Source organism: Scyliorhinus canicula, chromosome 11, assembly GCF_902713615.1.
Source record: "Scyliorhinus canicula chromosome 11, sScyCan1.1, whole genome shotgun sequence".
NCBI classification, from domain to species: domain Eukaryota; kingdom Metazoa; phylum Chordata; class Chondrichthyes; order Carcharhiniformes; family Scyliorhinidae; genus Scyliorhinus; species Scyliorhinus canicula.
Window position 1 is genome coordinate 141,291,636 of NC_052156.1, and position 13,866 is coordinate 141,305,501.

Genomic DNA, 13,866 nt, shown 5'->3' on the forward strand with positions numbered 1-13,866 from the left:
CATCAAGAGTGTGGCTCACAATGCTCTCTATTGGTCCCCGCAGGAGACGATAGCTGATAATTAACAGGAAAGGGCCATGATAGGGGGAAGAATCCCAGAGATTCGAGTCCTCATCCTCTCTGAGGAAGGGCCCTGGAAATCGTGGAGATGCCCGAGGAGAGCAGTCACTGGCAGCGTGGTTGGCCTGTGCCAGAGTGGTGAGGATCCACTGCCCTGGAGTTGTTCATGTCAGACAAAACAATTCTTCCCTCTCACTGACCACATGTCCATTGTCTCACAGGAACACCATCTGAAGAGTCCAGGCCATCTGGAGGTGTACCCGTCCCTCCACCCACCTCCCAAGAGAACACCTCGGAGGAGAGCTCTGAGAAGACCACTGGTAATGCGTCATAGCTGCACCTCTACCAGCACAACCTCAGTGGGCGACATTAATGGACAAGTTTCTGGGGCACATGAGGTGGAGGCAGGAACATCCCAGGGGGATAGCAGTCGGAGGGCTGCTGAATTCCAGGACACAGTTGGGATCCAGCCAAATGCTGAGCCTCTGGACAAGGTTCTCCCAAAAGCTTAGATGATAGGACACAGTCGTGACATTCAAGAAGGGGTGTCAACGACATTATAGTGACTGGAAAGCCGATTGGTGGAATCCCAAAGGCTGCAGGTGCAGGAGATGGTGGCAATAATGCGTGGCACTGAGGTCAACAGTGATGCGGTGGTGACCGCAGTGTAAAGCCTGCATCATGGCATCCACGTCTTGAGTGGTGTTGTCCAAGTCATGGCTCAGTCTATGACCACCATAACGGAGAGCCTCAACATCATGTCACAGTCACTGAGGGATCAGTCCCAGATGCGCGTACATTGCCGGGGCACTCCAGAATGTGGCCCACTCACTGTGGACCATCATTGAGGGCGTTGACACCATGGTGCAGATGACATGGAGGCTCCAGGACTGGCAGCGCCAGATGACTCACAGGTTCTGGAACTCACTCCAGCTGCCCCTCCATCCCATGCAGTTCCCCAGAGCCCTACCACCATAGTCAGAGAGGAGGAAGTGATGGTCAACCAGGGGCCTGCCACCTAGGAGACTATGGCGGTCTCCATTTCTTCTGAATCCCCCCTCCTGACCCCTGCGCATCACAAGGACAGCGGGCAGAACAAGTTGCATGGTGACACCGGTCAGTCAACTGGGCCCCCTGGCTCCAGGCCCTCCAGAGGACGTCCGCTAAGGGCATCAAAAGCCACAGGACACAGAAAGCAACATGCTACCTCTAACTCTGCTGTACATCCTGAGGACATACCTAGCTGCAGCACTAGACCACGGAAGATCAAAAAGAGTGAAGATCACTGAGTGGGCATTGGGGGGGTGGTGGTGGTCACTATCTGTAGTTCGGGGGAATGAAAATATGTCACAGTGAAATGCTCATTGTTAAAACATATCACATATCATACATGTGGAGCCTCTGTCACATTAATCTTCACCGCAGGTCTGCCTGCACCACCACTCCCGATACACCGCTCAATGACAGCATGGGCGGCAACATGGGCCTCATTGTCTTGGGTCTCCGCCTCGGTCTCTGGCCTCCGCAGTAGCATTATCAGCCATGACCTCAGCGGCTATCCTATGTCCCCCATGAGCCAACCAGTCACCCTGGAGGGGTCCTCAAAGACACCCGGAATCTTCAAATGCCCCAGGATGTAGCTGTCATGCACAGCTTGCAGGTACACACGTGCATGATTCGGAGGCGGTGGTTGCACTCAATCTGAACATTCAGGGAGAGAAGCTTTTAATGTAAGACACTCCATGATGCCCCAGTGCTCACAGGGTAACATGTGTGCCATCAGCCACCCCCTGGACCTGGGCATCCTGGCAATGGCAGAAAATCCTGTAGCCTGGGCAGTTTGGTGTGCTTTATCCAGTTCAACTGTGATTTTTCTGATGCCCATGCATAAAGAGCATCCGCCACCTCCCGGCTACACTTGTGGACGGAAGATTGGGATATGCCACACAGGTCCCTGCTGGAATGACCCGATGGCATATTGAGGGCTGCGGCGACCTTCATGGCTACCGGGACCAGTATCCTCCTCCTCCCACAGGGTGCCATATCCTCATGACCATGAGGACATGGCATAGGTGCTGCACTGTATCTCTGTTGAGACGCAGTCTTCTGTGGCACATGGTGTCCATCAGCTCATTGAATGACCAACGATGCCGAGACACCTCGGGCCGTCGCGTGTCTCCTCTTTTGGGTCCCACCTCAGCCTGATGCACAGCCGGATCTTCAGAGTGGCCTCCTGCACATTTGGTGCTGCTTCCAGCCTGCATAGTCGCTGCTGCCTTCTATGGCGTTTGCCACCTTGGCTGCCACAAGCACAGCGGGGGATCCCCCGCAGGATCCACACTAGCAAACGATGTTTTTTTTTTCTCGTTCATGGGACATGGGCATCGCTGGTTGGGCCAGCATTTATTGCCCATCCTTAACTGCCCCCTTAAGGGAAATTAAGGATGGACAATAAAAGCTGGCCCAGCCAGCGACACCCACATCCCACAAACAAAAAAAAACATTGTTATATCTGGAAGGAATTGGAGAAAGAGCCAGTTAGAGCATCCATCACGGGACCTCAACTTCCCCAAGCCTCCCCCACCCTTACCATGACTGTCCTGCCTTATCTCATAGTGCCATCCAGCGAGGCAATTGTGCGGCAAACCTTGCTCTCGGCACACTCACTCCCAACCACATCAGGAGCTCCTAGACCTCAGACTTCTGCCGGGAACATTAGGGAGGAAGTGCTCAATTGCCCTCGGCTCATCCACACACTTACCCTTTGTTCGCAAGAGGATCCTCAGTGCTGAAGCTCTGCTCTTTAGTATTTGATTGTTGGTAGCTGCCTCTATGGTGCTGCACTCCTAGAGTTCAGGCACACTTTTCAGGCATCAGGGTTTTCTTAATATGCAATGCACTATTCACCTTGTGCCCTCGAGGAGGCACTTGAGAGTTGAGCGTGAGGTGCTCTCACAACTAACAAGGCTAATTCCTCATTTGAAAGCCTTCAACTATGATGCTGGAGACTGCTCACAGTCAAAGGGAATGAAACTGAATTTCAGGATAGAAATCGCAGCAGGGGTCTGTCTTGTAAGAGTCTGATTGGACAGACAGGCTGCAGCTGTCATTGCCCCTGTTATGGGCCTCCACAATACTTAAAGATGGCTTGAAGGCCTCACAGACACAAAGCCCCTGACCACCCCTGCCCAGAGCTGGAACATTTCAGCCATCTGACCAAGCCCAGCCCCACTGACGGGAACCCCCCCCCCCCCCCCCCCCCCCCCCCCCAAGCACTGGGGCAGCAGCTCCTTTGTCCTTGAGCTGCATGACGGAAAGTGGCTATTCACCTCCTCAGTTGCCACTACGGCAGCTTCATGTTTTTGAAAAGGAGTACTAAATAACGCCCGCCTGACTTCTGCGGGGGAGTTGGGAAATTCCCGTCAGGCTGCTGCACTTAATTTCAATTTTGTTAATGATACTGAAATTAATGCAAATGAGGGTTAATGACATTCTCACCATTTTTGGGCTTGATCCGGAACTCACCATTGGTAGCGGGCCGGGTGAATCGTAAGATGGTTTGCACCTGGTGCAAATCCTGACTTTTCCCTCTCCCGCTATTCACCCGGTACACCCCGATCTGCGCCGGGCGCAATGCATCCCATATTTTCTTCTTTACACTCTCTAGCTCAGAAAGTACAAACCACTGTTTTCAAAATGTCATCCGTATTAGTATTTAAATAATATAAACATCTGGTGGGCGGCTCTGGGGCAGCTGTGGGACTTCTGGCCTCTGTACGGTTTTTCTCCTTATTAATACCCTTCATGTTTCTAAAGATGTCTGTGAGCGTACATCATTATGTCCATGTTTGAACCAAGGATGTAATGATGTCAGGAGTTGAGTGGCCTTGGCAGAACCCAAAATGAATGTCAGTGAGCAGGTTATTTATAAGCTGGTGCGACTTCATTACACTGTTCATTACACGGGGCAGCACGGTAGCATGGTGGTTAGCATAAATGCTTCACAGCTCCAGGGTCCCAGGTTCGATTCCCGGCTGGGTCACTGTCTGTGCGGAGTCTGCACGTCCTCCCCGTGTGTGCGTGGGTTTCCTCCGGGTGCTCCAGTTTCCTCCCACAGTCCAAAGATGTGCGGGTTAGGTGGATTGGCCATGCTAAATTGCCCGTAGTGTCCTAAAAAGTAAGGTTGGGGGGGGGGGGGTTGTTGGGTTACGGTATAGGGTGGATACGTGGGTTTGAGTAGGGTGATCATTGCTCGGCACAACATCGAGGGCCGAAGGGCCTGTTCTGTGCTGTACTGTTCTATGTTGAAGACCCCCTTCCACCATTTTACTGATGGTGATGAAATGAGGGTGTGCAAAAATAATTTCCCCAAGGACACAGAGCAAGATTTTCAACATAAAATGACGTGACATCCATGTAAAAATTATGAACAATTATCAGTTAAACAAGCTGTACCTTTTTAAGGCTTCATGTAATAACAAGTATTTGGATTTCAAATAGCCAATTTGAATTCCTCTGATTTTTCCAGCAGAAAACAACTGAAAGTTAAAAAAGAAAGTTAAAGTTTTAGTGATAGTGCATTGTATTATATTCTGATTTAAGTAAAAAGCAATAATCTAACTCAGTAAAGAAAATTAATATTTCTATCTTTAATAGCTTTATCAATATGTCATAGACATTAAAAACAAGATTTTGGATTTGTAAAACTAGCAAACATAGAGGCCCTGGAAATCAGAGTAGTTATGCTGGGATTGCAGCTGATGGGTTTCCTCCAGCCCCGATCTTGAGAAATTGTGCAGTGACACGGAGATGACACAGATCTCCTTTGAAGTTAATGCGTTCCCAAGTCATTATGGATGTATTTTGGAGATGCTCATCCAGCTAACTGGAAGTTCTGTGTTCTCTGCAGTTCTCCTCTGACTTTTTGGCGAAGGAGATTAAATTTATTTGAGGTTACTTCCCTTGCCTGGACTTCAGCCCACACTCCTTTGTTGAGGAAGTATGAGTCATCTCCCCAAATGAACCTTCCTCCAGTCATTCATCTTGACTGTTGAGGCTTGCAAAGTAGGACCCACAATGTGGAGATTTCCTGCCGCTGACATTGTTATAGGTGGGCAGAAGCGCTGCTTCTTCAGAAGGTTCCCTGATTCACATATCCAGGTGCTGTCTTTTTCTTCAGCACTTCTGATAGAATCATGCAAGAATTACTGAAGAACAAAGGCAGGAAAACAAACAAAATCTGACCCTGTATAATCTAAAACAAATCTGCAAACATCCCACAAATCAGTGGTTCTCAAACTGGGGTCCATGGATGCCTGGGGGTCTGCAGAAAGTTTCCAGCTGGTCTGCGATAAAATGTGAAGGTGCTTACCAAGCAGTGCTGGCCTTACGGGTGGGAAATGCGGGTGACTTCCCAAGCCACCGATGTCAGATCTAATCTTGCCACCACTTACCATTCTCCCTCAGCTGATGAATCTGTGCTCCTCCATGTTGAACACCCTTGGAAGAAAAACTGAGGATAGCAAGAGCAAGTGTGGCTAGCATCATTACTGACTGAGTTGGCTAAGTCTTGAAGGACATGACTGCTGGACTGGGCCTGTAGCAAATGGTAAGTGAATCAACAAATGGAAAGAAAACCTACTTGACCTCGTCCTCCCCAATCTCCCCGTCACAGGTTTCTCTCTTAATAAGTCGTAGTGATCATGCCATGTTCCCTGTGGAGATGAAGTCCCATTTTTGTTGCGTTATGTTGCACTACCACTGTGCTAAATGGGATCAACTTGGAACAGTTTAAGTAGCTTAAAACTGGGCTTCCATGAGGTGCTGTGGGTCATCTAAACTGTATTCACTCTATAACCTCATAATCTACCGTTACAATCAAGCCAGGGAAAAAACCTGAGGAGTGACGGAGAATTTGCCAGGAGCAGCACCAGACTTATGATGAGGTGCCAACCTGGTGAAGCTGAAGCACAGGATTACATACATACTAAAAGGGGAAGCAGAATGCTATGGACAGAGTTAAGTGATCTGACAAACAATAGGATTAGAATGAAGCTTTGCATTCCTACCACATCCAGCAATTTATTGAACAAAAATCTTCAAAAAAAACCCCACCTTCAATGATAGTAGAGCCCATTCTTTGTTCTAATCCTATGAGTTGTCAGATCACTAACTCAATCTATATCATGATGTTTCTGCCACGTATGTAATACTGTGCTTCAGCTTCATCAGGTTGGCATCTCATCACATGTCTGGTGCTCCTGGCAAGTTCTCCATCACTCCTCAGGTTTGTTCCCTGGCTTGATGGTAACGTAGTGAGGGATATCAAAGAGAAAATGCTGGCAAATCTCAGCGAAGAATATGTCAGTACAAAAGCCAAGACCATTTTCAGCCATTTTTAGCTCGGAGTGCTGTATTGATGATCTATCTCAGCCTCCTTTGGAGGTCTCAGCCATCAGATTCTAATCTTCAGAAAATGTTATTCACTCTGTGGCATCAAGAAACCACAAGGCACTGGATATAGCAAAATTGGCCCTGATAACCTACCAGCTATTAATAGACTACTAAGACCTGGTCTAGAATATATCATGTCCTTAGACAAGCTGTTTTAGTATATCTACAGAATTGCCATCTAGCCGACAATGTGCAAAATTACTTATGTATGTCCTGAACACAAAAAGAACAAAACCAACCCAGCTAATCACCGCCCCATCAATTTACACTCAAGCACCACCAAAATAATGAAAGGTGTTGTCGACAGTGCTAGCAAGTGGCATTTACTCAGCAACAACCTACTCATAGAATGCCAGTTTTGGTTCCATTAGGGCAACTCTCATCCTGACTTCATTACAGCCTTGGCCTAATTACGGAGAGAAGAGCTGAATTCTAGAGGTGAGGTGAGAATGATTGCCCATCACATCATGGCAGTATCTGACCAATTGTGGCATCAGCGAGCCCTAGTAAAATCTAAGTCACTGGCAATCAGGGAGGAAATTCTCCACTCAGCCCAACGCATTACACAAGCTTGCCACCCCCACATTGATTCTGTATACACCTCCCGCTGCCTCAGGAAGGCAGACAGCATTATCAGAGACCCCTCCCACCCAGGCATTGCCTTCTTCCAGACCCTTCCATCAGGCAGAAAGTACAGAAGTGTGAAAACCAGCACATCCAGATATAGGAACAGTTTCTTCCCCACAGCTACAAGACTCCTCAATAAACCCCCCTGGACTGATCTGTTCCCTGTAAGAACACTATTCACAACGCCCTATGCTGCCCTTGCTCATGTATTTGCTTTGTTTGGCCCCTTGTTCCTCACTGCAACCAATCACGGTTTGTTGATGTACCATTTGTCAATGTTCTCTATTGATTATTCTCTTTGTCTACTATGTATGTACTGAGTACGTTCCCTCGGCCGCAGAAAAATACTTTTCACTGTACTTCGGTACATGTGACAATAAATCAAATCAAATCAAATCACTGGGGGATGGGGGGGGGGTGCAGATGTTTTAGTTTTCACCTCTTTGAGCGCTCACAAGCGGGTTCTGTTGGGATGGAAGTCGGCTGCTCCACCCTGTACATATGTGTGGTTGGGTAATTTAACGGCGTTCTTGCACTTAGAAAAGGTGAAATGTGATCTCAGAGGGGAGAGTGTGAGGGGTTCTATGAAATGGAGTTTGTTTATACTACATTTTAGGAAGCTGGTTACCGTCATCTGCTCGGGAGGGGGGGGGGGGGCAAGGTGGGGAGGTTGTTAGGGGTGTTGGGGAAGGTGGGTTTGGGGTTGGGCTTATTTTTTTTTGTAACGTTACATGTTTTAAATATAAAAAATGTTAACATTTGAATAAAAATACTTTTTTTTTTTAAACAAAGGGAAAGCCCATCATTACTAATTAATTTATAAAAGAGTCCTTCAGTCAAAAACATTTGAAACCACTTCCCTAAATTAGCTCGATATTTCAAGCCGAATATATCTTACATAAAGTGGAGCATTGGGGCACTTTTCTACATTGAAGATACTATATAAAAATGTAATTTGTTAATTTTATGTGTAACCACATCATTTTGGAAGCTTTAAAATTTAACCCAATCTATGCATGTACAATTCTTTAATTTCCACCTATCATGAAAAAAGTATGCTGCAAAATAGCCTACATCTTGTGTATTAGAGTTTCTCATTATTTTAATGATATTATTGCAGATAAAGTAACTAAACTGACTAATAACCTGCACGGGACAAATGGGACGAGATTGATTGTTTTCCCCGTGTGGCTCGAGGAATTGTTAATCATGTCGCATAAAAGGTCGACCAGATAGGAACCGACTGACAAAGAGAGAGGGCCTGGTGAGATTTAACCAGTCCCCATGTAAATAGTTCTTATAAATAAATGCCTTCTTTTGTTTACTCGTCTGACTCCCCTCTACCTTTATTAAACTGACAAATGATAAACTTAGACACATAATCAGAAATAAACATATTAGAAACAATCGTATCTGAAGGGAATGGAAACAGAGTCTGATATTTTGGTCGTAACATTTGTATCTTTATTGCACAATTTTTAAGTATTGTCATGTGTATGAGGATGACTCAGCTGTGGAATTTCTTACAGCTTAGCTGTACAGGCTATTGATGTACTACTGAAAGATTGTACGTGTTATAGCCTATGTTAAAAAAAAATGTTCCGAACTGCCAAAAATGTTCAGTAATGTTACTACAGGGGACAAAAATCCACCTAGTATTGTTATGGGCCAAAAATGCCAAAGTGTATTATGGAGTTCACCTGACCTATAACATTTTGTTGAATTTCCCTTCAGGTGTAATTCAACAGCCTTCCTAGACACTTTAATCAAGATAAGCTTTATTCTAAGAACTTAGTTAACATAATATAAATATATATATATATATATATATATATATAATTAAAAAATGAACAGCAAGAATTTTTTATCAATTACAAAACACAAAGACATTCCACCACTACATTAATGTATAACACTTAACTGTTCCAATTCAAAAACTAAATCTCATAAACCAAAAACCCCTTTTCAAGGGTGTGGCCCAGCACTCTGCCTTCTCACTTGAATAAGACTGGCTTTCCCTGAGACTTTGACCCCATCTCACCAGCAGGTTTAAACACTTCCGGAAAGCAAACTATATCTAAAGTCAACACCAAAGTCATTTTTACTGGAACAGATATTTAAAATGAAAATAGAGAGAAAGAGAGAGAGAGAGAGACAGGCCAAAACAATTCTGTTCTCTGTCTGAGTCCACAGCAGTCAAAAAAAGCGAAAGTAAAAACAGCTCACAGAGCCACAGCCCAGCTCCACCCACACAATGACATAAGAACATAAGAACTAGGAGCAGGAGTAGGCCATCTGGCCCCTCGAGCCTGCTCCGCCATTCAATGAGATCATGGCTGATCTTTTGTGGACTCAGCTCCACTTTCCGGCCCGAACACCATAACCCTTAATCCCTTTATTCTTCAAAAAACTATCTATCTTTACCTTAAAAACATGTAATGAAGGAGCCTCAACTGCTTCACTGGGCAAGGAATTCCATAGATTCACAACCCTTTGGGTGAAGAAGTTCCTCCTAAACTCAGTCCTAAATCTACTTCCCCTTATTTTGAGGCTATGTCCCCTAGTTCTGCTTTCACCCGCCAGTGGAAACAACCTGCCCGCATCTATCCTATCTATTTCCTTCATAATTTTAAATGTTTCTATAAGATCCCCCCTCATCCTTCTAAATTCCAACGAGTACAGTCCCAGTCTACTCAACCTCTCCTCATATTCCAACCCCTTCAGCTCTGGGATTAACCTAGTGAATCTCCTCTGCACACCCTCCAGTGCCAGTACATCCTTTCTCAAGTAAGGAGACCAAAACTGAACACAATACTCCAGGTGTGGCCTCACTAACACCTTATACAATTGCAACATAACCTCCCTAGTCTTAAACTCCATCCCTCTAGCAATGAAGGACAAAATTCCATTTGCCTTCTTAATCACCTGTTGCACCTGTAAACCAACCTTCTGTGACTCATGCACTAGCACACCCAAGTGTCACTGAAGCCATGTGACAAGACAAAAACCTTTCTTAAAAAGACACTCCCATGACAGTATTATAGAAAAGACTATGGCAATGCCACAGTCCATCACCATGTCGATGGGCCGTGAGGTTCTTTTCATCAGGCATTTAAGCATTGCTATTTTACACCCACAATGTAGAATATATGCGTTACATAGAAACATAGAAAATAGGAGCAAGAGGATGCCATTCGATCCTTCGAGCCTGCTCCGCCATTCACCATGATCATGGCTGATCATCCAACTCAATAGCCTAATCCCACTTTCCTCCCATATTTTTTGATTCTCTTCACCTTAAGTGCGATATCTAACTGCTTCTTGAAAACGTACAATGTTTTGGCCTCAACTACATCCAGTGGTAACAAATTCCACAGGCTCACCACCCTAATTTCTTATAATCTCTGTCCTAAATGGTCTTTCCCATAGCCTCAGTCTGTGACCCGTGGTTCTGGACACACCCACCAACGGGAACATCCTTCCTGTATCTACCCTGTAGTCCTGTTGGAATTTCATAAGTTTCTATGAGATCCCCCCATCCTTCTTCTGAACTCAAGCGAATACAATCCTAACCAATTCAATCTCTCCTCATATGTCAGTCCCACCACCCAAGGAATAAGTATTGTAAACCTTCACTGCACCTCTAGAGCAAGAACATCATTCCTCAGATAAGGAGACCAAAACTGCACATAATATTCCAGGTGTGGCCTCACCAAGGCCCTGCATAATTTAAGCAAGACATCCCTGCTCCTCTACTCTAATCCTATTGTAATGAAGGCCAGCATACCATTTGCCTTCTTTATTGCCTGTTGTACCTGCATGCTTACCTTCAGCGACTGGTGTACGAGGGCACATACACACACCATTGTCCAGCATAAAATCCAAAACCTTGGACTTGGATCCTCAACTTTCTGACCCACAGACCACAATCAGTAATAATAAACACTTCTTCCACAATCATCCTCAATACCAGGGCCCCGCAAGGCTGCATACTTAGCCCCCTACTATACTCCCTGTACACACACAACTGCGTGGCAAAATTTGGTTCCAACTCCATCTCCAAATTTGCTGATGATACGGCCATAGTGGGCCAGATCTTGAATAAAGATGAGTCAGAATACAGGAGGAAGATAGAGAACCTAGTGGAGTGGTGCAGCAAAACCAATCTATCCCTCAGTGCTAGCAAAACTAAAAAGCTGGTCATTGACTTCAGGAAGCAAAGTACTGTACACACCCCTGTCAGCATCATTGTGGCCCAGGTGGAGATGGTTAGCAGTTTCAAATTCCTAGGGGTACACATCTCCAAAAATCTGTCCTGGTCTACCCACGTTGACGCTACCACCAAGAAAGCACAACAGCGCCTATACTTCCTCAGAAAACGAAGGAAATTCAGCATGTCCACATTAACTCTTACCAACTTTTACAGATGCATCATACAAAGCATCCTATCTGGCTGCATCACAGCCTGATATGGCAACTGTTCGGCCCAAGACTGCAAGAAACTTCAGAGAGTAATGAACACAGCCGAGTCCATCACAAACCTGCCTCCCATCCATCGACTCCACCTGTACCTCCTGCTGCCTGGGAAAGCGGGCAGCATAATTAACGACCCCTCGCACCCGGCTTACTCAGTCTTCCAACTTCTTCCATCAGGCAGGAGATACAAAAGTCTGAGAACATGCATGAACAGATTCAAAAACAGCTTCTTCCCTGCTGTTACCAGACTCCTAAACAATCCTCTTATGGACTGACCTCATTAATACTACACCCCTGTATGCTTCACCCGATGCTGGTGTTTATGTAGTTACATTGTGTACCTCGTGTTGCCCTATTATGTATTTTCTTTTCTTTTCATGTACTTAACGATCTGTTGAGCTGCTCGCAGAAAAATACTTTTTGCTGTACCTCGGAACACATGTCAATAAACAAAATCCAAATCGAATTCCCTTAAAAACATCTTTGTTTTCCTAACAGCTACTCTATACATCATACCATGGGTGGTGCTACACTCCAGTGCCACATTTACACTACAATGGCATGCAGTCACACACAATATCATACGACATCCATCTTTCTTCTCAAAATAAAACTTTCCTCCCGCCCAATTGAGTATAACTACTTGTAATACAATCTTTACTTGGTATCCCTTCTCCTCCACTTTAAGACTCTTGACTTTATAAATTCAGACGGTCTTGAAGCTTGATGGTTCTTCAATATTTTGGTCTGTTATGTTGGGATGAAATGGTAGTGGTACTCTGTTTCTGGTACTTGGATACCTCCATTTGATTCACCTTTTGCGCTCCTTCCAGTTGCATTTCTCTTTATTAACAACTTGTCTGTTTTTATCCGGCGTTGAGAGCTTGTCCTATTCCTTCCAAAAGGTCATTAGCATTCTGTTCTTTATGGGAGTGGACTCAAATATTCTTTTTCCATTTTCCATGGTGTCTGCCATATTCTTGCCAGACTTCTACATTTCCCATTTTGATTTATTTCAGCCAAATATTTGTTTGCCGTTTTATGTTCAAATTGTTTTGTAAGTTTCTGAATCTTTTTAGTTTCTTCTTCTAGCTCCTTGCGCTTCAGTGTCAGATTTATGTTTTCGATTTTATTGTTGTCTTTCCTTCCTCTGCAGCATAACTTTGTTCTTGTCCTTCATTTTGGTTTCACCGTTGGCTAAGTCTGTCTCCGATGAAGTTTTACCTTGTTTTTGTTCTGTAATTGTGTCACTTGTGGCTTAATTACCGCTTGCAGCTTCGAAGTTCTATGGCCTTTCCTTTCATCTTCATTCAGCAATTCTTCAGTCCTTGAGTTTGTCTCTTGTAGCTTTAGGATTCTTCCTGGAATAGTGAACATTGCTGAGTCCTCTCTGCCAATTGTTCTTCAGTTTGTTCAGGGTTAAATTCATTTTGCTTCTCTTCAGAATTTTCCAATGGAACAAACTTTGACCCGAGGGATTCTTGTAGCTTGTGAAGATATTTAATAGGTTTTCCTTCTCTTTGTGAAGCTTACTTACTTCATCTTGGACGTCCTTGAAATTTATTGGAGTCTCCTTGAATTTCTTCTTCTGTGTTTCCATTATGTTGTTTAAGACAGTCTTCATGTTGCTAAATTGTTATGTCTTCCTTTTGCATTTGATCTTGAAGGAGGCCTGGATCAGAGACATATACAGGTAGCTGGGGGAACAGGGAGGTGAGCGGGTGGTGAAGATTAAGGAGAAGTGGGAAGGGGAGCTGGGAGGGGAGGTGAACTGAGGAGTGTGGAGTGAGGCACTACGAAGGGTAAATGCGATCTCCTCGTGTGCAAGGATGAGCCCGTTACAGTTCAGGGTCATACACAGGGTACAGATCACATGGGCAAGAATGAGTGGGTTCTTTCAGGGGGTGGCAGACGTGTGTGAGCGGAGACCAGCGAATCACGCACATATGTTCTGGGGCTGCGAAAAGTTGGAGAGATTCTGGGCGGGGATATTTGTGGTGTTAGCAAGGATAATGGAGTAGGAGGTTGAGCCGGACCTTTTGGTGGCGATATTTGGGATAGCGGAGAAGCTGGAGCTGATTGACGGCAGGAAGGCCGATGTTGTGCCCTTCACCTCTCTGATTGCCCAGCGATGAGTTTTATTGGAGTTGCGGTCAGCAATGCCACCAGGGTAGCGGCCTGGCTGGGTGACTTATATGACTTTCTTTGGCTGGAAAAGATCAAATACGAGTTAAGGGGTTCAGCGGAGCGT

At 45.3% G+C, this 13,866-nt stretch overlaps 1 protein-coding gene across 4 annotated transcripts in view; it reads right to left on the bottom strand.

The window, feature by feature from the left end:
* The window catches only part of ccdc146 (coiled-coil domain containing 146), a 152,546-nt gene that overhangs the window by 97,348 nt on the left and 41,332 nt on the right, over positions 1 to 13,866 (bottom strand). For 3 of the 4 annotated variants that reach the window (XM_038811549.1, XM_038811548.1, XM_038811551.1), the window contains one exon: positions 4,515 to 4,597. The exons of the other annotated variant lie outside the window; for it this stretch is intronic. In XM_038811549.1, coding sequence (XP_038667477.1) covers positions 4,515 to 4,597 — 83 coding nt within the window. The remainder of the gene's footprint in view (positions 1 to 4,514; positions 4,598 to 13,866) is intronic. 4 annotated transcript variants of the gene reach the window in all.